The sequence below is a fragment of the Sus scrofa genome, chromosome 1, assembly GCF_054392235.1.
Source record: "Sus scrofa isolate SSC_HxYL_T2T_F1_AM1 chromosome 1, Sscrofa_HxYL_maternal_Yorkshire_Landrace_v2.0, whole genome shotgun sequence".
Lineage (NCBI taxonomy): Eukaryota > Metazoa > Chordata > Mammalia > Artiodactyla > Suidae > Sus > Sus scrofa.
The window spans coordinates 186,034,697-186,062,158 of record NC_139383.1 but is presented as its reverse complement, the minus strand read 5'-3'; the positions used below and the strand labels follow the sequence as shown (position 1 = coordinate 186,062,158).

Here is a 27,462-nt window from a genome sequence, read left to right as displayed (position 1 = left end):
TGAGTTGTGGTGTATGTCGCAGATGCGGCTCAGATTTGGCGTTGCTGTGGCTGTGGTGTAGGCTGGCAGCTGTAGCTCTAATTGGACCCCTAGCCAGAGAACCTCCATATGCCACAGGTATGGCCCTAAACAGCAACAACAACAACAAAAAAGTTATGCAGTTAAATTTTACATTTAAATATATGATCTATTTTGAGATAATTGCGTCATATATGAAGTTGATGTAGAAAACAAGAATTGAAAAGTCAAAAAGTAAGGAGGGAGTTCCTGTTATAGCACAGCGGAAAAGAATCTGATTAGGAATGATGACGTTACAGGTTCGATACCTGGCCTCGCTCAGTGGTTAAGGATCCGGCATTGCTGTAAGCTGTGGTGTAGGTTGCAGATGTGGCTCACATCTGGCATTGCTGTGGTTCTGGTGTACACTGGAAGCTATAGCTCTGATTAGACCCCTAGCCTGGGAACCTCCATATGCCCTAAAAAGACAGAAGGAAAAAAAAAAAAAGGACAAAAAAAAATTAAGGAGAGAAAGTTGATCTAATCGGATGGTATTTAACTAAAAATAACTAAAATTACTACTGAGAAAATAAAAAAATTTTATCACAACATTAAATGACAAAAATTGAACAGCTAGGTTTTTGGCATTACAAAAAATGTGTAGAACCAGAAACTACAGCCAAAATAATGAGTGACAAAGTAAGATTTCTTACCTACATGCTGAATCAGTGCCTGAATAACATTTGTGGCAGCAGCATAGATGCCTGGATTCTTGGAATTCAGATTGTTATCTACTATTGCTGGAATTAGCATGTTGATTATAGGAGATAAGTTGTCTCTAATCAAAGGAATCATTTTATGCATTGTTTCTAGAGCCACCAGATTTACTTTACTATTGGAATCATGAAGTCGAGATTTAAAAGCATCAAAGATCTGAAAGCAAATTGGTAAATTATTTAAAGTGAAATAATATTGATATCTATTATATTTAAGCTCCTTATGACATTTCACAGTATTTATCCTTCTAAAGGAGAAATGTACTATTTTAAAACACACACACACACACACACACACACAGCTCCTGTCGTGGCTCAGTGGTTAACAAATCCGACTAGGAACCATGAGGTTGCGGGTTCGATCCCTGGTCTTGCTCAGTGGGTTAAGGATCCAGCGTTGCCGTGAGCTGTGGTGTAGGTCGCAGATGTGGCTCGGATCCTGCGTTGCTGTGGCTCTGGTGTAGGCCGGCGGCTACAGCTCCGATTAGACCCTAGCCTGGGAATCTCCATGTGCTGTGGGAGCAGCCCTAGAAAAGGCAAAAAGACAAAAAACAAAAACAAAAAACAAACCACACACACATCTTATTTAACATGAACTTGAGATAATAGGAACCTTATAACAATTTGGATGCTAAATCTAAAGGTCAAATTTTCTTTCAGCAAAAAGAGAAGCCTTCATAAATCACCTAAAAAGACTCAATTAAGGTTGAGAAATTCTGTTCAGTACACAGATGACTAAGACTTACTGTAAATATGATAAAAATGTTCTTTTCTAAAATGTGCAGGTTAGTTTAGCTAACTTTAGGAACTTAAAAAAAATTCTATTTTTATCTCTATTTGTAACAGAAGTAAATATGCAAGTTTTACTGTAGAGATTTAACCTAGTTTCAGTTTATAGGTTTCTCACAAGATTTGTGAAGCAATTTTTTTTTTTTTTAATTTCCTTTTTAGGGCCGCACCCATGGCATAGAGGCTCACAGGCTAGGGGTCTAATAGGAGCTACAGCTGCTGGCCTATGCCACAGCAATGCCAGATCCGAGCTGTATCAGTGACCTACACCACAGCTCAAGGCAACGCCGGATCCTTAACCCACTGAGTGAGGCCAGGGATCGAACCCATAGTCACATGGTTCATAGTCGAATTCGTTTCTGCTGCATCAGGACGGGAACTCCCTGCGAAGCAATTTTAGAGTTAAGTTTGTATTATTACCTCTTAAGTACTTAAACAATTGTTCCTTGCTCTTCTAATTCCGAGCTTTCCTAAATTCAAGATATAATAAAGTGAAAGCTAAGCAATTCTTTAGTATGTCAGGTAAGGAAAGAGCTATTCTGTGAGACTGACTATTAACTAATAATTCCTGATACATACATCAGGATATAAAAATTACTCAACAGATATCAGAAAATGTAACTTTCTAGTTCCCAAGAATGACATGGTAACATGTTACTTTTCTTCTGAAAATTAAGAGATACCACCACTGGAATTAAGAGCTGTTACAGTATGTTTGCCAAATTTAATGAACCCAATACAAATTTAAAATGGAATTTAATGAATAAATTACTCTTGGAATTAACTGACCTAAACTCTGATGAAGCATAAACAATCCACTAACATTTATTATATCTCTCTTTTCACTGCTTTTTATCTTCTTATATACATTATAAAGTACAAATATATTTATAAATACAGTAGCATAATATATAAATTAGCTTTATGCAAATTTCTAGCCTACATATGAAAAATTTTATTATCTAATTCTAAGTCATATCAGGTCTCTTAAGTGCCTGATTTTTAAAATATATATAGATTCACTCAAGATATACTTATTGAATGCTAGGTTCTGAGAGCTCTGAACATATGGAGCTTTCAAGGAGTTGTCATCTAGTGGGGGGAAGTCAAACAGGTAAGATGCTATTTTCTTACTCTTTTCCTCAATTACTTTCAATTGTTCTAGAATGCTTTTAACATAGCGGAACCTAAACAATCTGTTATTTTCACTAAATCTATTTTAAGACTTTAAAGTAATATATATATATATATATATCAAGTATTAAGATAAAGGCAATTTTTATACTACTGAACTTTGTTAACCAACAATTAAAAATGAAAATTAATTTTTACAGTCCTTACCTTCACAATATTTCCAACAACAAGCTCTTGATTGTTTTCTGTATCTGATAAAAGCTGCTTGATCCCATTAATACGATCCCGAAAGTCTTTTGCATTTAATAAACCTGTTATGACTTTAATGTACTCAGCACTTTCTGAGGAATTGCGGGGAACTGATTTTCTGGTAAATTCACGAATTTCAGTTACCTCTCTAAAGTGAAAAAAAGGTAAAACACAATAAATCATTCTTATAGTGTATTTTTTTTTTTTCCATCTTTTTAGGGCTGTACCCATGGCATACGGAAGTTCCCAGGCTAGGGGTCGAATCAGAGCTGCAGCTGCTGGCCCACCCATAGCCACAGCAACGCCTGATCCTTAACCCACTGAGTGAGACCAGGGATTGAACTTGTGTCCTCATGGATACTAGGTGGCTTCGTTACCACTGAGCTACGACAGGAACTCCATCATGCGTTCATTTTTAAAAAATTTACAAAATGACTTAACCTAGAGCTACAATAACTGTGTTTTAGGTACCTAATATTTTCCCTGGGTTTGGTGGCTTGCTAGGAGGCCTCGTAGGATTCAGCATGTAGTTTTAGTCATGGTTAAATTTTATTATAGCAAAAGGATACAAAGCAAAATCAGCCAAGAGAAAAGACACATGGGGTCAACGTCTAGAGGAAACTAGACTCAAGTTTCGAAGGGTCCTTTCCTAGTGGAGTCACACAGTATAAGCTTAATTCCTCCAGCAACAAACTGGGACAATGCATGTGAAATGTCGTCTACCAATGAAACTTATTTTTATGGGGAGTTAGTCATGACTGGTTTTCTGCCTTGGTCATACCAAAATTCTTAGACTTGCAGAAGGAAAGCAGGTCTTCAGCACTAACCAAATTGTTAACCCAAATAATACAGGCACAGTAAATTACTCCTATCAGTTAAGGAATGGTGGGAATCCTCCAGAAATCCTAGTTTCCAGTTGGTAGCCAAAGGCTAACCTCACAAGCTAGCCTTTACAAGGACAGCGGTCTCAGTCCTGAGATGTTAACATTTTTCTGCAAAATATTCACATAAACATGCCTGGGAAAATTATAATCTTGAGACCAGCAGGATTTACTATTTCAACGACTTAGTATTGGTAGCATAATGCTTTCCATTGCTATAAAGCAGTCACTCAATGTGACAGATGATCTCTGTCAACTTTCATATATGATATACAGCAGCATTCATTACATCTCTCTGTGAACTGTACTTTGAATAGCAAGGTTCCAAAGCATATATTTTCACATGGATTTTTATTTTTTTAAATAAAATTTATTATTCAAAGGTACACAAATACAGATAATATGAAAGACACTGTGTATCTCCTCATATAACTTTTAAAATAATGTTTAAATACATATGTATTTGCTTTTAGCGCCACAACCGAGACACATGGAGGTTCCCAGGCTAGGGGGCGAATCAGAGCTATAGCTGCCAGGCCACGACACAGCCACAGCAATGCCAGATCTGACCCATGTCTGTGACCTATACCAAAACTCATGGCAATGCCAGATCCCCAACCCACTGAGCAAGGCCAGGGAAGGAACCCGCATCCTCATGGATACTAGTTATATATATATATATAGATATATATCTATATATATATATATTTTTTTGTCTTTTTGCCATTTCTTGGGCCGCTCCCGCAGCATATGGAGGGTCCCAGGCTAGGGATCTAATTGGAGCTGTAGCCACAGGCCTACACCAGAGCCATAACAACATGGGATCCGAGCCACGTCTGTAACCCACACCACAGCTCATGGCAACACCGGATCGTTAACCCACTGAGCAAGGCCAGAGATCAAACCCGCAACCTCATGGTTCTTACTTGGATTCGTTAACCACTGCACCACGATAGGAACTCCGCATATATAATTATATTTATAAAATTTTTAAGAGCAGTTTTTTTTCTGGTTGGTGATATTATAGGTAATTGGTTAAATTCCTTTAATGTGTGTATATTTCAAAGTTTTTATTCCCTCCCTAACCCTAACTATGTATAACTAATAATCAAGGGGGAAAAGTAAAGGCTATAAAATAAAAAAAATTGATCAGCGTTGTCCAACACAGGCCTAATATTGACAAGTTCAATAACACTAAATTTTTATTAATGTTTAGACCATGTAAAAGCAAGTTGCTGTGAATATATAATTGCCTTATTAAATGTAATCACTAGGGTTCCTGCTGCAGCTCATAGGCTGATGAACCCAACTAGTATCCAAAAGGATGCAAGTTCGATCCCTGGCCTTGCTCAAGGGGTTAAGGATCCGGCGTTACTGTGAGCTGTGGTTTAGGTTGCAGATGAAGCTCGGATCTGGTGTTGCTATGGCTGTGGAGTAAGCAGACGGCTACAGCTCCATTACGACCCCTAGCCTGGGAACCTCCATATGATGTGGGTATGGCCCTAAAAAAAAAAAAAAAAAAAAAATCTAATCACCACACATTTTCAAAGTCCTTACCAACTTCCAAAACTCCATTAAATTTCAACAAATACCCCCATGATGTTTCATGAAAACATTCAAATGAGACTCCCATCACTAGGGAGTAATTTCTCTAATAATGTGGACTCTCAAAAAAGATTCTACCTTTCCGCTGAACTGAAAGCATCTCTATAAACAGTTGATGACCTGGTATTTCCAACACTGCCAGTATGAGATCGTCTTCCTTTCGCTGAAGGAGGATCTAGTGGTATCTCTCCCAAACCCTACAGGTAAATATAAAGAAAGACAATGCAATTAAAAGACTTAGAGCTGGTAAAGGGAAATAACTTATACATTGTAATTTCCATAGCAGTCATTGTTGATCTCTTTTATGACTGAAAGTGTATATTAATAACATGCTATACTTGTGCTTTAAAGGGTATCAGGATTTCCCACTGTGGCACAGTGGGTAAGAATCCGAATTTAGCAGCTTGGGTCACTGAGGAGGTACAGATTCGATCCGAGGCCAGGAGCAGTGGATTAAAGGATCTAGCACTGTCACAGCTGTGGATCAGATTCAATCCCTGGCCTGGGCATTTCCATATGCTGTGGGTGCAGCCATAAAATAAATACATACATACATAAATAAACAGTATCAAATATATAAGCTATCTTGTAACTAAAAGCAAATTGACAAAATATGTGACTAACTAATAAGAAATGATATTGGCTTGGTAAAACTGTTTAAAATTTTAAAAATTGGGAGTTCCTGTTGTGGCGCAGCAGAAACAAATCTGACTAGTATCCATGAAGATGTGGGTTTGATCCCTGGCCTCACTCAGTGGGTCGGGGATCTGGTATTACTGTGAGCTATGGTGTAGATCGCAGATGTGGCTCAGATCCCAAGTTGCTGTGACTGTGGTGTAGGCAGGCAGCTGCAGCTCTGATTTGACCCCTGGACTGGAAACTTTCATATGCCACAGGTGCAGACCTAAAAAAAAAAAAATTACTATCTATATTTTATAACTACTCTTTCTAAATCTTAAAATCTATATAGAAAATATGAATATATATAAAAATATGAACACATTACATAAACAATGAATTCTATGCAACACCAGTATAAGAATAAACACTTTGATAAGAATTATTTTAAACGTATTTTTTTCTGATACTTGTAATTGAAATGACTCACTGATATAATCCCCCTCATTATAGTAAAGATAATTTTTTGCATGATTATTTTAATTCTCTATGAATTAAGACAACACCAATAGGCAGAAAAAAATGCTCTAAGATGTTTACTGCAATACATATTTAAAATATCCCATCATAAATGAATCCTTTGCCCGAGGTTAATAATATATAAATAGATTACTTTTTTACAAGACACTTTTCACTTTTCATTTTGCTTGTTATTCTCTCAGATACTCATTTTACAAAGATTTTTCTTTCCTTTTGCTTCTTCTTTTTTTTTTTTTTTTTTTTTTCGGTTGTACTCCTTCATGTGGAAGTTAAGGCCAGGGATTGACTCTGTGCCACAGCAGTGACAATGCCAGATCCTTAAACTGCTGAGGACTCCTACAGACTTTTTTGAATCCTCATTATCTACCAAGATAAATAAGATATGAGGCTAGTTCTCAAGGATCTCTTATCAATACATCACAGTGTGTCAGTAGCTGTAACAGTGGAACATACATGGTAAATAAAGCAGAGAACAAGTGTGATAAACATCATTATATTTTTATTTATTTATAAAAACTAAAAAAAATTCTGGTTTAAGAAATAAAGTAGGAGGAGTTCCTGCTGTGCCACAATGGTAATGAACCTGACTATCCATGAGGAAGAGGGTTCAATCTCTGGCTCCACTCAGTGGGTTAAGGATCTGGTGTTGCCATGAGCTGTAGTGTAGGCCAGCAGTTGCAGCACCAATTTGATCTCTAGGCTGGGAACTTTCATATGCTGTGGGTGTGGCCCTAAAACGAAAAAAAAAAAAAAAAAAAAAAAAGCAAGCAAGCAAGCATGTGGAGAATTCCCATTGTAGCTCAGCAGGTTATGAACCCGACTAGTATCCATGAGGATCCAGGTTCAATCCCTGGCCCCGCTCAGTGGGTTAAGGATCCCATGTTGCTGTGGCTATGGTGTAGGCTAGCAGCTACAGCTCCGATTGGACCCCTAGCCTGGGAACTTCCATATGCTGCAGGTGTGGCCCTAAAAAGAAAAAAAAAAAAGTGACAGGCCTAAAATTATATAGTTGCTAATTCTCTAAGTTGTAATTCAAACCCAAGTATTGTAATTCCAATAAACCACACTACAATCTACCCAACATCAAACTTCTGTTCAATAAATATTCGCTGATACTACAAATCTCTATTTAGCATTGCGATTGCTGAAATGATACTATAGATATATTCTGAAGGGTTAACACAAATAACCAAAGAATTATTTCTAACTTTTACCTTCCTGGGCAAATGAATGTTGCTTTTAAAGTTGTTTATGAAACAAACTTCTTGGAGTTCCTACTGTGGCTTAGTGGGATAAGAACCCAACATAGTGTCTGTGAGGATACAGGTTTGATCCCTGGCCTTGCTCAGTGGGTTAAGGATCTGGTGCTGCAACAAGCTGCAGCGTACGTCACAGATGCGGCTCAGATCTGGTGTTGCTATGGTTGTGGTGTAGATCAGCAGCTGCAGCTCTGATTCAATTCCTAGCCTGGAAACTTCCATATGCTGCAGGTGTAGCCATAAAAAGAAAAAAAAAAAAAAAGAAATAAACTCTTCTACATACCTTTTGCCGTAAACTTTTAATAGACTCCTTAATATATGGCAAATCTTTAGATGGGACATATTTTTCAAGCATTTTGTCAAAGTTAGGATGACACATCATGAGGAAAAGCATCTTTCGACCATAATACCTATGGATATTTGAGAAATATGTAAATAATTCTATAAATCTTAATAAGCTCAATTGTGTCCTCAGATCCAATTTTTTTTCCAATAGAAAAAAACTATCTACATTAAGACTGCAATCTCTATTCTAAGTAAAATAATGAGGTAGCTACACTAACTGGACTAGACAGTATAGCATTCTCTTGCCACCTACCTTGAAAAACAACAGAGCTTCAAACCTTTTAGCTATGTGTCAGATGGAGAGCAAAAACATTTGACTCTATTTTCAGGTACCCTAGGGTCCATATCAAGGATAGCATTGGGTAGAACTGTAAACTAAGAGAAGTGTGTCTTTGTCCTGGGTTCCTGGCCTGATAACCACGTGTTACTCAGCTGATGGCCAGATGTTCTGCCTGAGTTAAACTTTCCAAAGTTCTATATTTAAGACCCTCTCTTTCTTCTTTTTTCCTGCCAAAACTTACCTGAGTTTCAATTCTTCAAAACCCTATTTTTTGCTACCTAAAATATACCCAAAGTTACTTGGTAAATCGTGGCTGACATATCAATGAATGTCTAATGTTCTCTTTTATGCTATATGAATTTTAAAATAATTCTTTTAGGATAATACCTTAAGCCAAGATAGCATTCTAATGGTACATGATATGGTGGAAGTACATATTGGAGTTACTTTTGGTTAAGGGGGTCTTGTAGTACCTCATAATAATGCTATATTGGTATTCTTCAAGGAGGCTTGGACTTTAAATAATTAGAGTTATACTTTTACTTACAACTTGGAATATATGAAGCTAGAAGAACCAGAGGAGGCAAGGCTTTTGTGAGGGAAATAATATAGGATGATCTCAGGATCATCTATATCAACCAGACTCCTTCAAATGTAATAAAATTATTGAAAGGGAGGTAAATATCATTGAACAAAAATTACTTTTCTTGCTTCACAAACAGAATAAGGTCAACATCTAGATAAGTAGCTCCTAATTAGTTATAGTTTCAAAGATGACTCTTTTATCCCAGAATATTAATAACTGTAGGTCTACTACTGGCCATAATAAAATGAATGGCTAAAACAAATAAGTAAACAAACAAAAGGGACACAAAATGTAAAAAATACATAAAACTTGAAAGTTGTAATCAACTCATAAATTTAAAACATCAAATAAGAATCTAAGAAATGACAAAGTGGATTAGAAGAATTACCATGCCATTAAGGAAAGGTTAAAATGTACACAAAACATTTATTATAAATCTAAATCTTATTTTGTACCTAACTAGTCAATTGAGATCTGATCCTCCTAAACTATTTTGAACTTTACTGTGGTATGCAGAACTTCTAAAATGGTAAGCTAGGAAATAATGTCATTTGCAGCAACATGGAGGGACCTAGAGCTTATCATACTAAGTGAAGTCAAAAAGAGAAAAACAAATACAAATATCATATCACTTACATGTGGAATCTAAAATATGACACAAATGAACTTTTATGAAACAGAAACAGACTCACATAGAAAACAAAGTTATGGTTACCAAAGGGGAAAAGGGATAGGAGAGGGAGAAATCAGGAGTTTGGGATTATCAGATACAAACTACTACATACAAAATAGATAAACAATAATAAGGACCTATTGTATAGCATAGGATAATATTCATTATCCTGTAATAATCCATAATGGAAAAGAATATGAAAAAGAATATGTATATATATGTATAACTGAATCACTTTGTTGTATACCAGAAACTAACATTGTAAATCAACTATACTTCATTAAAAAAAAAAAAAAGAAATGGTAAGCAAAATCTGTGTTGCCTTAAATCACTATGTTTGTGGTAATGTATCACGTAGCAATAGAAAATGAATACATTTACATTCTATATTAGCTTTTCACAGAATGACTTCTGCAAGATTAATACTCTAGTTACCTAAAGTAGTGGACATCTTTGTTTTAAAATGTTAAAAATGTGATATTCTTCTTTAATCTCTATTCATATATAGCTGCCATGATTTTTAGATTTTTGTATGGGATATTATAAATCATCTAGTCCTAGTACAACCTTACTAATTTTTTTTTAAGGCCGCACCTGTGGCATATGGAGGTTCCCAGGCTAGGGGTCAAATTGGAGCTATAACCGTCGGCCTATGCCACAACCACAGCAACGCCAGATCTGAGCCACGTCTGCGACCTACACCATAGCTCACGGCAATGCTGGATCCTTAACTCTTTGAGTGAGGCCAAGGAAGGAACTTGCATCCTCATGAATATTAGCTGGGTTCATTACCACTGAGCCATGACAGGAACTCCCCAACCTTACTAATTATATAGATGAGGAAACACAGGCTTTCAGAGTCTAAATAACTTGCTAAGGGCAGACAGTGATTGGAGCTAGGAAATGAACCTAGGCTTCTGATTATCCAAAACTGTCAGCACTACAACTGTAGTACCATCCACATCTTAAATTATTTTGTCATCTTTCTGTTTCTTAACCTTCATAAAACTGTTCTTCAAGCATAGACAGCAATCAGAAATTCATGGAATTTTCTTTTTTCTTTTTTTCAGGGCCCCACCTGTGGTATATGGAAGTTCTCAGGCTAGGGGCAGAATTAGAGCTTCAGCTGCCAGCCTACATCACAGCCATGGTAACGCCAGATCTGAGCCACATCTGCAACCTACGCCATGGCTCACAGCAATGCCAGAACCTTAACACACTGAGACAGGCCAGGGATTAAACCCGCATCCTCATGGATATTAGTCGGGTTCTTAACCTGCTGAGCCACAGTGGGAATTCCCACGGAATTTTCTAGGTGCACATATCTCATGTCATCCATTTTGCTTCCTGTATTTTTCATGTGCAATTATTTCCTTGATTTTACCTGACTGCTTGGAAAATTTATCATTTCCACCTAAATGCATTACCTTACATTTGCCCACAATGAAGTTCTTCTGCCACTTTTCTGCCCACTCACACAGTCTTGTGCCGTTTTCATGAAGATCATCCCTGTGACATGGCATCTCACTACCCAGAAGTATGGAGTATCATCTGTAAATTTGGAGAATTCACTGTGCACTCCCTCAAGATCATTTACAAATTGATTAAATAAGACCATCCCCCAGCACCAATCCCTGGGGATCCCACTTTTCCATTTAGAAAAATGCTCATTCTTTTTTAACCTTCGTTACTGCATTTAAGCCCTTTAATAAGAGATTCAGCAAATAGTATTAGCAGCTATTCACCTGGTTTCTGGTGAGCTGTCCTGAGCAAATTTAGCAGCAGCTGGTAATATACGTTCAGCCATATCTTTTGTTCCAGATAAAATACGCTCTGGTTCCATAAATTCCACTACATCTGATAAGTGCTGAGCTGCACATCTTCTTACCGCAATGTGTAAATGGCTACAGGGAGACACGGCCAATTAAAATAGAGAGGATGTATATTTTCCAAAGATATACCTTAAAAGTTAAATGATTACTCCTAAGCCTCAGCATCACCTTTACAGGCTAAAATGCCAAATTATTTGCATTAGCTATTCCTCCTAAGAAATTAAAAACAAAATTCAGTCACTGACATTCATTTACCTCCAGATTTATGAATGTAAGTGACATTATTAAAATAATAATATTATCATCCCCTATATGTTTAGCACCTAATACGACATTTATCACATAGGAATTATTTAATACTTGTTTTCTGACTGAAATAACAGTGAAATCTGCTTGTTTTTTTCCTTACACCCTGGATTACAAACAACTGCACTGTTAGATAAAGGACAGGCCAGATTATTTTGAACTTTACCTTTGTCCTCCATTGATAAGAGAAACAACTGCACGTGCAGGAGTCACACTAGTGATCATAGCTCTCAATGCTTTGTCAACATCTTCTCTTATAAATGTATTTGATTCTCCCGACTTATGCAACAAAACTTTTACTGTATTATCTAGTTCTTGATCCATGCCCTTTTTCAGGTAAGTGAAAAGATCACTTAAGCACATCACAGCAGCACGAGAAACTCCAGAGCGTAAATTTTTCACCTAAAAAAAATTTCTAAAATGTATATTTTGCTGAAATTCTGAAAGAAAATCAGTAATAATGACTTTGAAACCAAATTTACTATCAAAGTAGCATGTTTTAATATGATTTATATTATGTCCTAAAAAAATCAACATTTAATAAATATTTTAAATGTTGCAAAGTAAAGCTTGAGTTACATTACATACAAGCCTGATTTCACTGAGTACAGTTTTTTTTAAAGGTCAAATAAATGTGGCATAGTTATACTTTGTTATTCAAACAATCTTTAACTCAGCTGAAAAAATAAGTTTACCTCTTGAACTACTGCAAAATTTGTTTCATGCAACTTTGTGTTCAATATTTCAGAATGAAAAACAGCTAAGCATCTAATAAAGTTCAATCCTTCAATTTTCTTCTCCCTATGGGAAAAACAAAGAAACAGCAAAGTCACTTATTAAACAGGGGTCCACTGGAACAGGATCTCAGATGTCTTCTTTTGGATGTATGGAATACTGCCAGTGAGGAGACCTTGGCTATTTTCCCTTATCAAGTAGGAAACTCAAATAAAAAATATGGAAAGTTTTGCAAGAAAACACAAAAAGACAAAAAAAAATATGGAAAGTTTTGTTCATTCCAATAGTTCTCTTTCATAATTTAAAAGATCTTTTAAGAGCCAAAACTACTACTGATAGTCAAAATAAGTTAATGCTTTGTAAATAAAAAGCAACATTTCTCCCCTAGTAAGAATTCCATATTCTAGAGAACAGAAGGGAGAGGAATGGCAAATCAAATGTGAGCGAATCAGTAAAAAAAAAAAAACAGAAAAAAAACAGAAGGACATTAAGCAACTTCCCATTACCTTGTTAGTAAAAATATAATCCAAGAGCAGAAAACTACTGATAGATGGTTCTGTAATTTGTACTTTTCATTATCTTATCTAATGAGACAGATGAAGGGTAGGTGAATAGTAACAACGAGAGGGTGGATTCAAGTAGTATTCAGATGTAACATTTCAAACTTGATTGATGGTTTCCATCTTGTACGTTTGAAAAATGTAAGCCGAGTTTCCTTAGTTGGTAATATTGATGGTGATTTTTTTTTTAAGCATTTAAATTCCCTTACCAAGTTATGGAAAATAGGGAGAAAAGTCCTAAAATTCCAAGGTGGCAAGAGTAAACCTATTTAAGATCTGTCTGGTTCAAAATTTTCATTTTTTTGGATAAGCATAAAACAGTTACTGTTACCATTAGAGGCAGAAACAACCCAACTCTACAGACAAAATAAATAATAGAAAGTAGAGTCAAAATAGAGGAAAGCAGAAAAAAATTATTGCTTAATTTCATTTATTTCTTAAATAATTCTTAATGGCTGTAATTTTTCCAAATTTGATCAAAACTATAAACTCTCAGATCTAAGAACAAATCCTAAACAGGATAATCACCATACATACACAAATCCCCACAAAATAGAACTGTGGGGATGGAAAATCATAATCAAATTGTATTAAAGGGAATATTTTAAAAAGCAGCCACAGAAAAAAGAGCTAATTATATATAGGAAAACAAAGATAACAATTACAAAAGATTTTAGGTCAGAAATATGCAAGTGAGAAACCAATTGAACAAAATTTAAGTATTAAAAGGAAACCAACAACAAAAAATAAACTTGAGGAATATGAAAATCTTATAGTTGGGGATTTCAAAAGCCTAATAATTAATAGAACAAATGTAGAAAATATCAGTAAGGATAGAGAAAATTTAACACTACCAACCACTACCAACCAACCTGATCTTAACATGTAAAGAAAACTACCATCAGGAGTTCCCGTCATGGCTCAGTGGTAATGAACCTGAATAGTATCCTTGAGGATGTGGGTTTGATCCCTGGCCTCGATCAGGTGGTTAAGTAACTGGTATTGCCATGAGCTGTGGTGTAGGTCGTAGACAAGGCTTGGATCTGGCATTGCTGTGGCTGTGGTATAGGCTAGCAGCTGTAGCTCCAATTTGACCCCTAACCTGGGAACTTCCATAGGCTGCACCTGCAGCCCTAAAAAGAAAAAAATTAAAAAACAAAACAAAAAACACTACAATCAACAACAGAATGCAGACTTTTCAAGTTCATGTGAAACATTCACCTGTACAGTTTTGCTATCAGGATAATTTTGGCTTCAAAGAATGAGATGGGAAATACAGCAACCTCTTTAATGTTCTAGAAATTTAGGTAGAAGTGACTTCTTCCTTAAATATTTGGTATAATTAACTAGCAAAACCATCCAAGCATGAAACTTTCTTTGTGGGAAAGACTCAAATTTCCTCAATAGATATCCAGGTTATACAATTATCTAATTCTTTTTGAGTGAGTTTTGGTAGACTGTGCATTCAAGGTATCTGTCCACTTCACTAAGTTGTCCAATTTATGGGCATAAAGCTGTTTATCATATTCCTTTATTATTTAATAGCTGTATGATCAGTAGTGATGTTCCTTCTCTCATTTTTGATATGATGTTTCCTCTCTTTTTTCTTTATCAGTCTGACTAGAAGTTTACCAGTTTTGTTTATCTTCTCCAAGAGCCTGCTTTTGCTTTCATTTATATCCTCTATTGTTTGTTTTCTATTTCCTTGATTTCCATTCCAATCTTTATTATTTCCTTTCTTAGCTAATTTTGGGCTTCATTTGATCTTCTGATTTAGTTTAAGGTGAAAGCTGTGGTCGCTGATACAAAACTTTTCTTCTTTTCTAATATTTAGGTGTTACAGTGCTATAAACTCCCCTCTAATTTAGCTGTATCCTACCAATTTTATGTTTCATTCTTAATTTCATTTAATTCTAAATACTTTCTAATTTCCTTTATGATTTCTTCTTAGAACCAGTGATGACTTTTAAGTATGTTATTTAGTTTCCAAATACTTAGAAATGTTCTAGGTATGTGTTTCCAATTTCTAATTTAATTCCACTTTGGTCAGAGAACAAAATATGTATAATTTTAAACTTTTTAAATTACTTGTTTCACGTTCCAGAACACAGTCTTTCTTTGTAAATGCTCCTTGTGAACTAGAAAAGGGAATGCATTCTGTTGTTTAGGTGGAATGTTCTGTAAACATCAAGCTGGACAATAATGTCATTCATTAATAATTCAACTTTTCTATATCCTTACTGATTTTCTTTCTATTAGTTCTATCAATTAAGGAGAGAAGGTTGTTGGAGTCCCAATTATAATTGCAGATTTGTTTATTCCTCCTTGCAGTTCTATTGGTTTTTGCTTAATGTATTCTGAAGATCCACTATATGGTAAATAAATGTTCAGGCCATGTCTTCTTTATTAATTAACCCTCTTATCAATATAAAATGGCCCTTTTTATTCCTGATGTGACAGAGAGAATTCTAAAATGGTAGCTTGATTCCTGCTCCCTGGTAATACATGCCCTCTTGAGGGTGAATATGGTATATCACTTCCTCAATCATGTTAAATTATATTGCAAAATGACTTTGCAAGTTCTACATCTCATGATTCTCTGTTCGTGTCTTTCCTCTAGCTTCTTTAACACATGGATTAAAATGATAACTATAGTTATCATGTCTTTGTCCACTAATTATGGGTTGTATTTTTCTGCTTCTTTGTATGCCTGATTTTTTTAATGTCTACACCCTCGGCATATGGAAGTTCCCAGGCCAGGGATTGAATCCGAGCCCCACCTGTGGAAAACAATGGATCCTTAACCCACTGAGCAGGACCAGGAATCAAACCCAACACCTCCGCTGCGTGCATCCTGAGATGCTGCAGTTGGATTCTTAGCCCACTGCACCACAGCGGGAACTACCTGGTAATTTTTTATTGGATGCCAGGCATTGTGAATTTTAACTTAGTTTCGTATTCCTATGAATATTTTTGAGACTTGCTATGAGATAAAAATTATTTGGAAAGTCTGATCCTGTCAGACTTGTTTTTAAGCTTTGTTTGGAGGAACCAAAACTGTCTTTAGCCTAAGGCTTATTCATTCCATAGATGAAGCGAAACTCTTCTGAGTATTCTATCTAATGCTAGGTGAATTATAAGATTTTCCACTCTCCTGGTGGGAAGAGAAGGTATTCTTGGCCTTGTATGTGCTCCAGGGATTATTCTTTGTAACTTCAATGAGTGGTCCTTGTTCTGGCTTTACACGCATGCCCTGACCTGTACTCAGCTAAACATTTGAAAATAAATCCTCTCAAGGTTCCTAGAGTTAAGAAGCCACATCCTCCTCCGGCATTCTGCTTTGCAAATTCTAGCTATCTTGGCCTCCAGACTTCCAGCTCTACCTCCATCTCTGCTGCTATCTACGTGGTTTTCCCCTCCCTGAGCTGTGACTCAGAGACTCTGTAGGTATAAAGCAGGGGCAGCTGTAGGGCTCACCTTGCTTGTTTCTCAGGGATCACTGTCTTTCATTGCCTGATGAACAATATTCTGAAAACCACTGTTTCATATATTTTGTATGATTTCTTCAGTTCTTTCAGATGTGATAGCAGATCTAATGCCTGATACCCACTTTGGCAAGAAGTAGGAGTTCAAGAGTTCTATTTTAGACATGTTAAATTTAAGATGTCTATTGGCAGCCAAGTGGAAGTATCGAGTACACAGTTAGATTACAAGTCTAGAGCTCAAGAAGATACCAGAGATTCAGATACACATTTATGAGAATATGGATGAAATTTAAAGCTACAGAACTGAATGATCATTTAAGAAAGGAGTTTACAATTCATGGCTCATAGACCATATCTGGCCCTGCCAGAGTTTTCATTTGTAAGTAAAATTTTTATAAGTAAAGTTTATTGAAACATAACCATGCTCATTTGTTTTCATACTGTCTAAGGCTGTTTTGTACTACAACAGCACAGTTGAGTAGCTGCAACAGAGACATGTGGATTGCAAAGCCTAAAATTTTTACTATCCGGCTCTTTTCAGGAAAAGACTGCCAGCCCAGATCTATGGAATGAATGCAGATAGAGAATACCAGTGATTAAAGTCTGGAGCACTCAATTTTGAAATCAAACAGAAGAGAAGGAACCATTAAGTAATGAAGCAGGAACAGAACCAAGAGTCTCTGATTTTTCTAAGGTGAAATGAAAAAAAAGGGTATCAGAGTGTCAATTGTGTCAAATGATGTTGGGAGGCTAAGTACAAGGAAGACACATAACCGACCAGTGTAGATTTAGCAAAATCTGCTAAAAGATACCCAAACTGCAAAAATGACTAGTGCAGTTTTAGTAAAGTGGCAGTCATGGTGGGGAGGATTGAAAGCCAATTAAAGAAGGCTAAGCAGAGATGTGAGGTGAAAAAGTAGACACAAAGAATTAGGCTTTTTGAGGTCTTTTGCTAAAAAGGGGAAAGAAAAGAAATGTGAAGACTGGTGGTTTGGGAAAGTTTTTAAAAAATAGGAAATACTATAGCACATTTTTATGTTGATGAATATAATGACCTAGTAAAGATGCAAAACTGATGGGGATGGAGAGAGAGACTGAGGAATAAGGGAGGAAATGGGACAAGGGCAGCCAACAGATGTTCCAGTTGAAGCAAGTGGAATGGCACTGTCTTTGTTTCCCTTGAGTTATTGGCTGCGCTGACAGTGTGGCTGCTGCAGCTGTGGTACCAAGAGGTAAGCATTTTCAGGATTGTTTTAGGATATGTTTCAGAGAAACTCTTAAAGAAACAATGAGATTTATATTTAATACCAATAGATTTGTATAATACAAAATAAAGCTAACATATATCCTTGTGGTATATAATTGGTAGTATTAAGACCAGAGTTCAGCTACATTAATAAGATGAAAAGAACTCAGATTGCCTCAGAACTAAAAGAATAATTTCTAAGACTATTTTCAGAGGAAATGTTTCAAGGTTTCTAAAAATTTTTTTCATAAAACTTTTGGAACTCAGCTTAGTTTTAAGTTAAGGATGGTGAACTCACCAATCCTCATCAGCTAAAAGCCTCAGAGCTTCTATCAGTGCTACTTCTGGTTTGGAAAACGGCCGTAGTTCTGATGAATCCATTATTTCTGGACTATGTGTGACGGATGGCATCCTTTCTTTATACTGTGGAATGGCACCAGGAGATGTTTCATCTAAAACCAAGAAACATACTAAATAAAGAATGATATAACTCTGATATGAAGGGATACAAATAATATCTGGATCACAGATTCTATGAATATTTCTCACAGAAACCATCATCTATGAGTTTAGTCTTCAAGAAAATTGTAATACCTGGATACCAAAGCTATTTAAAACTTTTTTCATATACAAAATTATTAAGTTGCATTTAACATAAATATATGTGGTTTTTCAGTCCATGTGTCATGGAACAAAGCCTAGCTTTTTTTTTTTTTTTTTTTTTTTTGCTTTTTAGGACTGTGGTTTTTCAGTCCATGTGTCATGGAACAAAGCCTAGCTTTTTTTTTTTTTTTTTTTTTTTTGCTTTTTAGGCATATGAAGGTTCTCAGGCTAGAGGTTGAAATGGAGCTATAGCTGCCGGCCTATACCACAGCCACAGCAATGCAGCATCCAAGCCACGTCTGCGACCTATACCACAGCTCACGGCAACGCTGGCTCCTTAACCCACTGAGCAAGGCCAGGGATTGAACCTCATGGATACTAGTTGGGTTCCATTACTGCTGAGCCACAATGGGAACTCCCAAGAGGTATTTTAAAAGGTAATATTAAGCAGAAGAAAATAACTATAATAAATGTATCAACTATGCTATTTGTAAGAAAACATTAGAAGAAACACAAGATACAAATATAAGAAATTTTTCGCTTGATGTTGTATACTGATTACATATTTGGATGCAATTCAAATCCAAAGGCAAGAAAAGTATTAATGATATTAGTTAACATTTACTATATATTTTGTGTCATGTGCTGTGATAAATGCTTTACAAACTTCACATTTAATTCTCTCAACAAAGCTGAGATAGATAGTCTCCCTATCTTTATTTCACAGATGAGTAAATAATTGAATTTTACAAAGGCTAAGAAATGTGTTCAAGGTCTCAATGTTAATAAGCAGTGAAGGCTGGATTTATATCTAGGTCCACTATCACCCTCAATTTTATATAAAAAAATCTAAGTCAGAATTCCTGCTTTAAAGAAACTTACCATATACAATATAAGAAGAGACATGTAAAAAAAGGAATATAGTATTTTAGATTACTGTAGTGATAAATTAGAACCAGTTTTTGTTAGAGCAAATCATATTTGAAGAAAATCTCTGTGACAAAGAATATTATAGACTTCATTATTTTTCTTTTTTTGGTAATTCAGATGCATCCTCACTAGGTATCCTATGTAAGACTGATGTGTATTAAAAAAAAATCCTTCAGAGTACCCATCGTGGTGCAGTGGAAACAAATCTGAACAGGAACCATGAGGTTGAGGGGCTCGGTCCCTGGCCTCGCTCAGTGGGTTACAGATCCGGTGTTGCTGTGAGCTGTGGTGTAGCCAGCAGCTGTAGCTTGGACTGGACCCCTAGCCTGGGAACCTCCATATGCCTTGGGTGCAGCCCTAAAAAGCAAAAAAACAAACAAAAACAACAACAACAAAAAACCCTTCAGCCTTGGAATTTCACAAGCCAGAAAGAACAGCAAATACAAAATAGCACTATTAACCATCATTCAATAATACTATGTGATGGTTATTATTTTCCTACATTAGAGGTGAAGAAACTGATGCTAAAGTTTTAAGGATTCCCTCTCTACATCAACTCCACTCTCATTCTCATGGGAGAATAACTCACTAGGAAGGGACACTGATAAATTTCAAATTATCAACCTTGGGATTATACCAATATTTCTACTGTTTTCACCTTAAAAAGTGTGAGGAACCCCCCCCCCCAATATTACTCTGGAGAAGGAAGTGTACAGAATATCAATTTAAAGCAGTGCTGCATGAACTAAGGTTTTTACATTAAAAAAAAAATTTTTTTTTTTAGGACCGCACCTATGGCATGTGGGAGTTCCCAGGCTAGGGGTCAAATTGGAGCTACAGCTGCCAGCCTACACCATAGCCACAGCAACTCAGGATCCAAGCCTCGGCTTCAACCTACACCACAGTTCATGGCAATGCCAGATCCTTATTTTGAGCGAGCAGGGATCAAACCAGCATCCTAATGGTTCCTAGTTAGGTTCGTTAACCACTGAGCCACAAAGGGAACTTCTAAGGTTTTTATACTTTAAAAACATTTTTATTTTGGCCACACCTGGAGCTTGTGGAAGCTCCCCAGCCAGGGATCGAACCCAAGCCACAGCAGTGACAATGCCAGATCCTTCACATGCTGAGCCACCAGGGAACTCCATTCTTTTTTAAACTTCCACTTTTGTAGACTGATACTTTTCTAAAATACAATAAAAGTGTTGTGACAACGTCAAATTGTTAAAATAGTTTCTAAAAGCTTCCTCTCACTTTTTGTATTTATCTTGCAAGCATATTCTTCTGTTTCAATAATGTAAGGGTGATTTCAAGGAAGCATTCTCCTTATATTTTGTAGAAATAAAATTTGTAAAGCCTATATTATAGGCAAAAATCACAAAATTAGTTGATGTCTAGCAAAAATGAATATAGAAAAATTTATGACTTGTTACTATTTGTATTATTTGCTACTATTTATATTTCTATTCCTACTGTTAATTACTGACTTTTGTAGGTTTTCCTCCTCCTAGATTTTATAACATTTATAACATTAATAACATAATTGTTAAAATTATTTAACAACGATAAAAACAAGCTTAAACATCATATATATCAAAACTTAACTGCTACTTAGGCATATACCAGTAATTTTACAGGCCAACATCTCTTATGAGGCAAACTCTCAACAATTATTAATAATTTTCAGGATACAGCATTTCTTTCTTTTTTTTTAGGTCCGCACCTACAGCATATGGAAATTCCCAGACTAGGGGTCCAATGAGAGCTGCAGCTGCCGGCCTGCGCCACAGCCACAGCAATGCAGAATCCAAGCCACGTCTGTGACCTACACCACAGCTCACAGCAATACCGGATCCTTAACCACTGAGCAGGGCCAGGGATTGAACGTGCATTCTCATGGATACGAGTGGGGTTTGTAACCCGCTGAGCCACAACAGGATCTCCTGAGGATTTTTAAAAAGTTTCCTATATTTCTTGCACTATAAAAGAAATATAAGCTAGGGATAACTGCCAGTATTCATCTAGTTCAATTCTCTTTTATATTCATTTTTGGGAGAGGTTAAGTATGCCACCCAAGGTCACATTTACATATTTATTTTTTTTCTATACTTCGTGGGTTTTTAGTCAACACCCAAACTTCAGACCGAACATAAATTTAAGAATGCTTATTATACTTCACAGTTTAATCCTCAGAAACAATTAGTAAACAAAAGTAAGCAGGTTTTTTTGGCCGTGCCTGCAGCATATGGAAGTTTCTGGGTCAGGGATCAAACCATGGCATAGCAGTGACCTGAGCCACAGCAGTGACAATGCCAGATCCTTAACCCACTGTATCACAAGGGAACTCCAGCAGTAATTTTTAATATTTATCATAGTTCACATAATTTTCTCATTTCAACCTCTGATTTTTTTCCTTGTTGCCACTATACCTAAAACCTAAGTTACTATTCTTAACCATGGTGCAATGGGTTAAGAATCTGACTGCAGTGGCTCAGGTCACTGCAGAGGTATGCATTCAATCCGTGGCCCAGTGCAGTGGGTTATAAATGATCCAGCACTGCCACAGCTCTCAGAAGGTTGCAGCTGTGGTTCAGATTAAACTCTTGGCCTGCAAACTGTCATATGCCACTAGTGTGGCCATAAAATTAAAAAAACAAACAAAAAACACAAAAAAGCCCCTCCTAGTCAATATTTTTAAAAACAGCACAGGAGTTCCCGTAGTGGCTCCATGGTTAACGAATCCGACTAGGAACCATGAGGTTGTGGGTTCGATTCCTGGTCTCAATCAGTGGGTTAAGGATCTGGCGTTGCCATGAGCTGTGGTGTAGGTCACAGACGAGGCTTGGATCCAGTGTTGCTGTGGCTCTGGCGCAGGCCTCAGCTACACTCTGATTAGACCCCTAGCCTGGGAACCTCCATATGCCGAAGGTATGGCCCTAGAAAAAAACAAAAAAAATTCCAAAAAAAAACCCAGCACAGGAGGAGTTCCTGCTGTGGCTCAGTGGTTAATGAACCTGACTAATATCCATGAGGACGCAGGTCCGATCCCTGGCCTTGCTCAGTGGGTTAAGGATCTGGCGTTGCTGTGAGCTGTGGTATAGGTCTCAGAAGAGGCTCAGATCCCACATTGCTGTGGCTGTGGTGTAGGCTGTCAGCTGCAGCTCCAATTCGACCCCTAGCCTGGGAACCTCCACAAGCTGCGAGGTTCCCCTTCTCAAAATAAATAAGTAAATAAGCTAAAAAAATAAAAACAGTGCAGGAAACATGGAGCTTTTTTTTTTTTCTTTCTTTTTTTTCTCTCTTTTTTATTTTTGGCCACCCTGTAGCATATGGAGTCCCTGGGTCAGGGATCAGATCCAAGCCACAGTAGCAACCTAGTTGCAGCTACGGCAATGCCAGGTTCTTAACCCACTATGTTGGGCTGGGGACTGAACCCACGTCCCAAGCTCCCAAGATGCCACCGATCTGGTTGTGCCACAGTAGGAACTCCATGGAGCTTACTCTTGACCAGGTATAGAAACTATTAAGTACTCAATGACAGGCTGCCCAAATGATAAATGCAATGACTTTTTAGATCTTGATCTAATAAACCAGCCTCACATTTCACTCTTCAGCAAAACAGGAGTATTTCCAGGAAGCAAGGATGAGATCTTTGAGATATCTGAGTCTTTGAGAAAATTTAGATATTTATATGGCCAGAAAATAGAAAGCTGTTTTCAGGTCACAAAGCTAATTAGAAGGAAGAACTAATACTAAAGAAGCTAGGTCTGTTTACTGACTCCTGCTGGGTTAATGTTCTTTCTATCACAGATGCATTGAACCACATGTGGTATCTTCAGCTTTAATAAGCATTTGTAACATTACTCTTTATTTTCCCACTTCATCCCCTCAAATATTTAAGTCCAGAAAGGAGAAAAACAATCAACTTCCTTTTTATGAGAAAAAATATTTGTTATAATAGATGTGGAGGAGTTCCCATCACAGCTCAGCAGTTAATGAACGTGACTAGCAACCTTGAGGATGCAGGTTCGATCCCTGACCTTCTCAGTGGGTTAAGGATGCGGCATTGCCATGAGCTATGGTATAGGCTGGCAGCTGTAGCTCCGATTTGACCCCTAGCCTGGGAACCTCCATATGTGGCGGATGCAGCCCTAAAAAAGACACACACACACACACAAAAAATAGTTGCTACTGGATCTTGCAAATTCGTGTTTCAGTTCAACATATTAGCCATGTCACCCTCACTTAAACCATAGTACACTAGTTTTAAAATATCACTAATTAAAAAAAAAAAACACACACTAAACATTCAATTCCACTTACTTTCAGACACTATTTTCTCAGTTCCTGTATGCTTCATTTGTTCCCAGTGATTCTGTTCCTTCTTTTCACAATCTTTAATGTCAAAAAGTTCTTTTTCCTCTTTTCTCTTTTGTCTCATCTTGTCATAAGTAGATTTTGAAATAGAAACTTTAATCTGCATGAAAAAGTTGAAATACCTGAAACTTTTCAGGGATTCTGACATTTAAAAAATACTTCATTTCAGACAACTGTAAACCATACAAAATAAACTATATACTTCTTAGTCCTTATTGCAAAAATTCTAAAACTGAGTATAATTACATAGTGCTAATCTCCAACTAAATTTGTACCTGAAGATTAACTAGTTTGTTAATCCTTGAGTATTTCCTAGAAAATTGTTGCACACACATACACACACACACACGGAGTACATGTAGAGTATAAAGTATGCTAGGAGTTCCTGTTGTGGCACAGCGGAAACAAATCTGACTAGTAACCATGAGGTTGAGGGTTCGATCTCTGGCTTCGCTCAGTGGGTTAAGGATCTGGCGTTGCTGTGAGCTGTGATGTAGGCTGCAGATGTGGCTCGGATCTGATGTTGCTGTGGCTGGCAGCTACAGCTCTGATTCGATTCCTAGCCTGGGAACCTCCATATGCCACGGGTACGGCCCTAAAAGGACGAAAGACAGACAAATAAATAAATAAATAAATAAAGTATGCTAAAGTATTTTACACCAGAATGAAAACATATTTGGAGGAAAAGGTGAATAATTTATCATTTAAATGATTAAAAAATCACAAATTTCAATTACACTGAGATTTAAAAAATTTTAATCAAAACATTTTCACACCCCAAATCTGATATACACAAACAATGATGTATGATAGGCTTAAATTTAGCCTAATAATTAGCAAATAACCTTACATCTTTTTCATTCTCAACATCAACATATGATGGAATGCTCTGCTGGACTGCTCTTCCATAAATCCCTGATGGTGGTTCAATACTTTTAATTGAAAACGTATCTCTATTTTCCACAGAAGATATCACTGATTGGCTGCAGGCTGCTGGTGCTGAATTTGGACTTCCAAACACCCCTGAAAGGAACCAACCATCAAAAGAGTCATTAAGTATTTATGTGATGTCATTCAAGACAACAAAGTTTTAAGACAACTGTATTGTTTACTTCTTGCCCTCAAGAAGTAAACAATACAGTTAATAAGAAAAGCATGTTAAATAATCATACAATATAAACACCCTAACAGGGTAAGAGGTATTACAAGCCATTTTATGATAATATAAAGTGAGAACCACATAAGTTCTTTAAGGTCTGAGTTTGTAAGGTTGGTGTGATCTGGGAGTTTAAGACGGTTTCACGGAGCAAGGATTTGAACTGGAATTGAAAGATAATGACTAGGATAGATAAATGAGGAAGGAGGGGAGGACATCCTATGAGATGGGAATGCTCATAAGCAGAGCTGAACAATTAGAAAGCATATATGTGAGTGAATAAATTAGTCTGGTTGGGCACAAGGCAAATAGAGGAATAACAAAGTAGGTGTAGGTTGGAGCCACTGTGAGTAGGGCCTAAATTAACTTAATGAAACTCTCAAGCAAAGAAGTAAGGAAAGGTTTCTAAGCATCTTATTCCATTTACCAGAAATAAGATGTATACTCTCAATGTTTAACCTCACATTCCAGTTTTTAATTAAAAAAGAAGCTGGCTGGAATGCATAATGAACTTAATAGGGGAGTCCTTTCACAATATATACGGATATCAAATCACCATGTTGTACACTTTAAATATCTTACAGATTTATTCATCAATTTACCTCAACAAAGCTGGGGAAAAAAAAACACTAGTGTTAAAGGATTTGTGCAAATAAGTTGTTCAAAGATCTCCTAACCATCCTAAAGTATGCAAGAGATGTTAATTAAGTGTCTAGACATTGTGTGGAAGATAATACAATTACATCAATTTATATGGACTACTAAGCCATGAATAAGGACCACTATTCGAATTTAAACAATGATGAAGCAGTCCATACTATCCTAAAAGTGCCTTAGAAATACCTAAACTGCAGCTGTCATATAACATCACTCTGAAAATTACTGACGTAAATTTACCTTAGTTTTGTTAGAGGATAGAAATAAGATATTAAGTATTCATTTTTAATTCTTTCTATTGTACATTTTTTTTTTGGCCATGTCCATGGCATGTCAAAGTTGCCAGACCAGGAATCAAACCTGAGCCACAGCAACAACGTAAGCCACTGCAGTGACAATGCCAAATCCTTAACCCACTGCACCACAAGGGAACTCCTCAATTTAAAAATCTTTGAAAACTAAAAGTTCTATTCAACACCTGAAACACACTCTTCTCTATTCTTTATTAATATGCTTCACTTATGTGTGAAGAACATAAAATCAAAAAGCTAAATAACTTTGAAATACCTTTTCCAACAACTACAACTGAATCTTCTGATAAGGTATTTGTAGATATGAGGTCAAAACTGGAAATTTGCTGGAAATTTGAAGATGACCCTGTAAATCCTAAAGAAACCAACAAAACATACATTTAAAAATACTAATATAGTATTTTTGAATATTTTAACATGGTCTTTTAAAACTAAAAATTCATATAAAGAATTCACAATTTACTCAGACATGTTTACTAACTCAGTAAATATTTATAAATAAAACACTTGGTTTGTCAAATGTATACTCTTGCCTCCTTTGTCATAGATTAGTTGATTGTAGTTTGTGGGTTTATTTCTGGGTTCTCTATTCTTTTCCACTGATCTAGCTATCTGTTTTTGTGCTAATACCATGCTGTTTTGATTACTGTAGCTTTATAGTATTGTCTGAAGTCTAGAAGGATTATGCCTCCAGCATTGTTCTTTTTCCTCAGGATTGCTTTGGCAATTCTGGGTTTTTTGTGGTTCCATATAAATTTTAGTATTATTTGCTTTAGTTCTGGGGAAAATGTCATGGGTATTTTGATTGGGATCACATTAAATCTATGGTTTGCTTTGTGTAGTATGGCTATTTTAACAATATTAATTCTTGCAATCCAAGGTCATGGGATATTTTTCCATTTTTTAAAAAATTATCTTCAATTTCCTTTATCACTGTTTTATAGTCTTTAGCATATAGGTCTTTTACCTCTGTGGTTAAAGTTTATTTCTAGGTACTTATTTTACTCAATTTTATTTTTTGATTTATTTTTGGCTGCACCTGTGGCATGTGGAAGTTTCTGGGCCAGTGATCAACCCCATTCCATAGCAGTGGCCCAAGTCACAGCAGTGACAATGCCAGATCCTTAACTTACTGTTCCACCAGTGAACTTCCAACATGAGTTTAAACAAGACTGTTCTTTTACTTTCTTTTTTTGGTATTATATTGTTATTTTAAGTAAATTCAATAGATTCTTGTCTATTAATTTTGTATCCTATCAACATGAGGAATTCATTTACTAGTTCTAATAGTTTTTGTGTGGAGTCTTTAGAGATCTCTATATAGAGTATCATGTCATTTACAAATAGTGACAGTTTTACCTCTTTCCTTTCAATTTGGGTTATCTTTTATTTCTTTCTCTTGTTTGAGTCCTGTGGCTAGGATTTCCAATACTATGTTGAACAGAACTGCTGAGAGTGGGCATTCTTATCTTGCTCCTGAATTTGGTGGGAAAGCTTTCAGCTTTTCACTATTAAGTATTATGTTGGCTCTA

General features: G+C 36.3%; 1 protein-coding gene across 29 annotated transcripts in view; it reads right to left on the bottom strand.

The window, feature by feature from the left end:
* Positions 1-27,462, bottom strand: part of TOGARAM1 (TOG array regulator of axonemal microtubules 1) — a 75,847-nt gene that overhangs the window by 3,787 nt on the left and 44,598 nt on the right. For 6 of the 29 annotated variants that reach the window (XM_005659921.4, XM_084980316.1, XM_013993373.3 and 3 more), the window contains 11 exons: positions 26,187-26,285; positions 24,657-24,829; positions 23,753-23,906; positions 18,195-18,348; positions 12,566-12,671; positions 12,037-12,272; positions 11,478-11,636; positions 8,132-8,258; positions 5,510-5,628; positions 2,904-3,093; positions 711-930 (listed from right to left, as the gene is read on the bottom strand). In XM_005659921.4, coding sequence (XP_005659978.1) covers positions 711-930; positions 2,904-3,093; positions 5,510-5,628; positions 8,132-8,258; positions 11,478-11,636; positions 12,037-12,272; positions 12,566-12,671; positions 18,195-18,348; positions 23,753-23,906; positions 24,657-24,829; positions 26,187-26,285 — 1,737 coding nt within the window. Of the gene's footprint in view, positions 1-710; positions 931-2,903; positions 3,094-5,509; positions 5,629-8,131; positions 8,259-11,084; positions 11,284-11,477; positions 11,637-12,036; positions 12,273-12,565; positions 12,672-18,194; positions 18,349-23,752; positions 23,907-24,656; positions 24,830-26,186; positions 26,286-27,462 lie in introns of those variants that run through there. The other 23 variants (XM_021101137.2, XM_084980335.1, XM_021101162.2 and 20 more) reach the window with 9 other exon arrangements.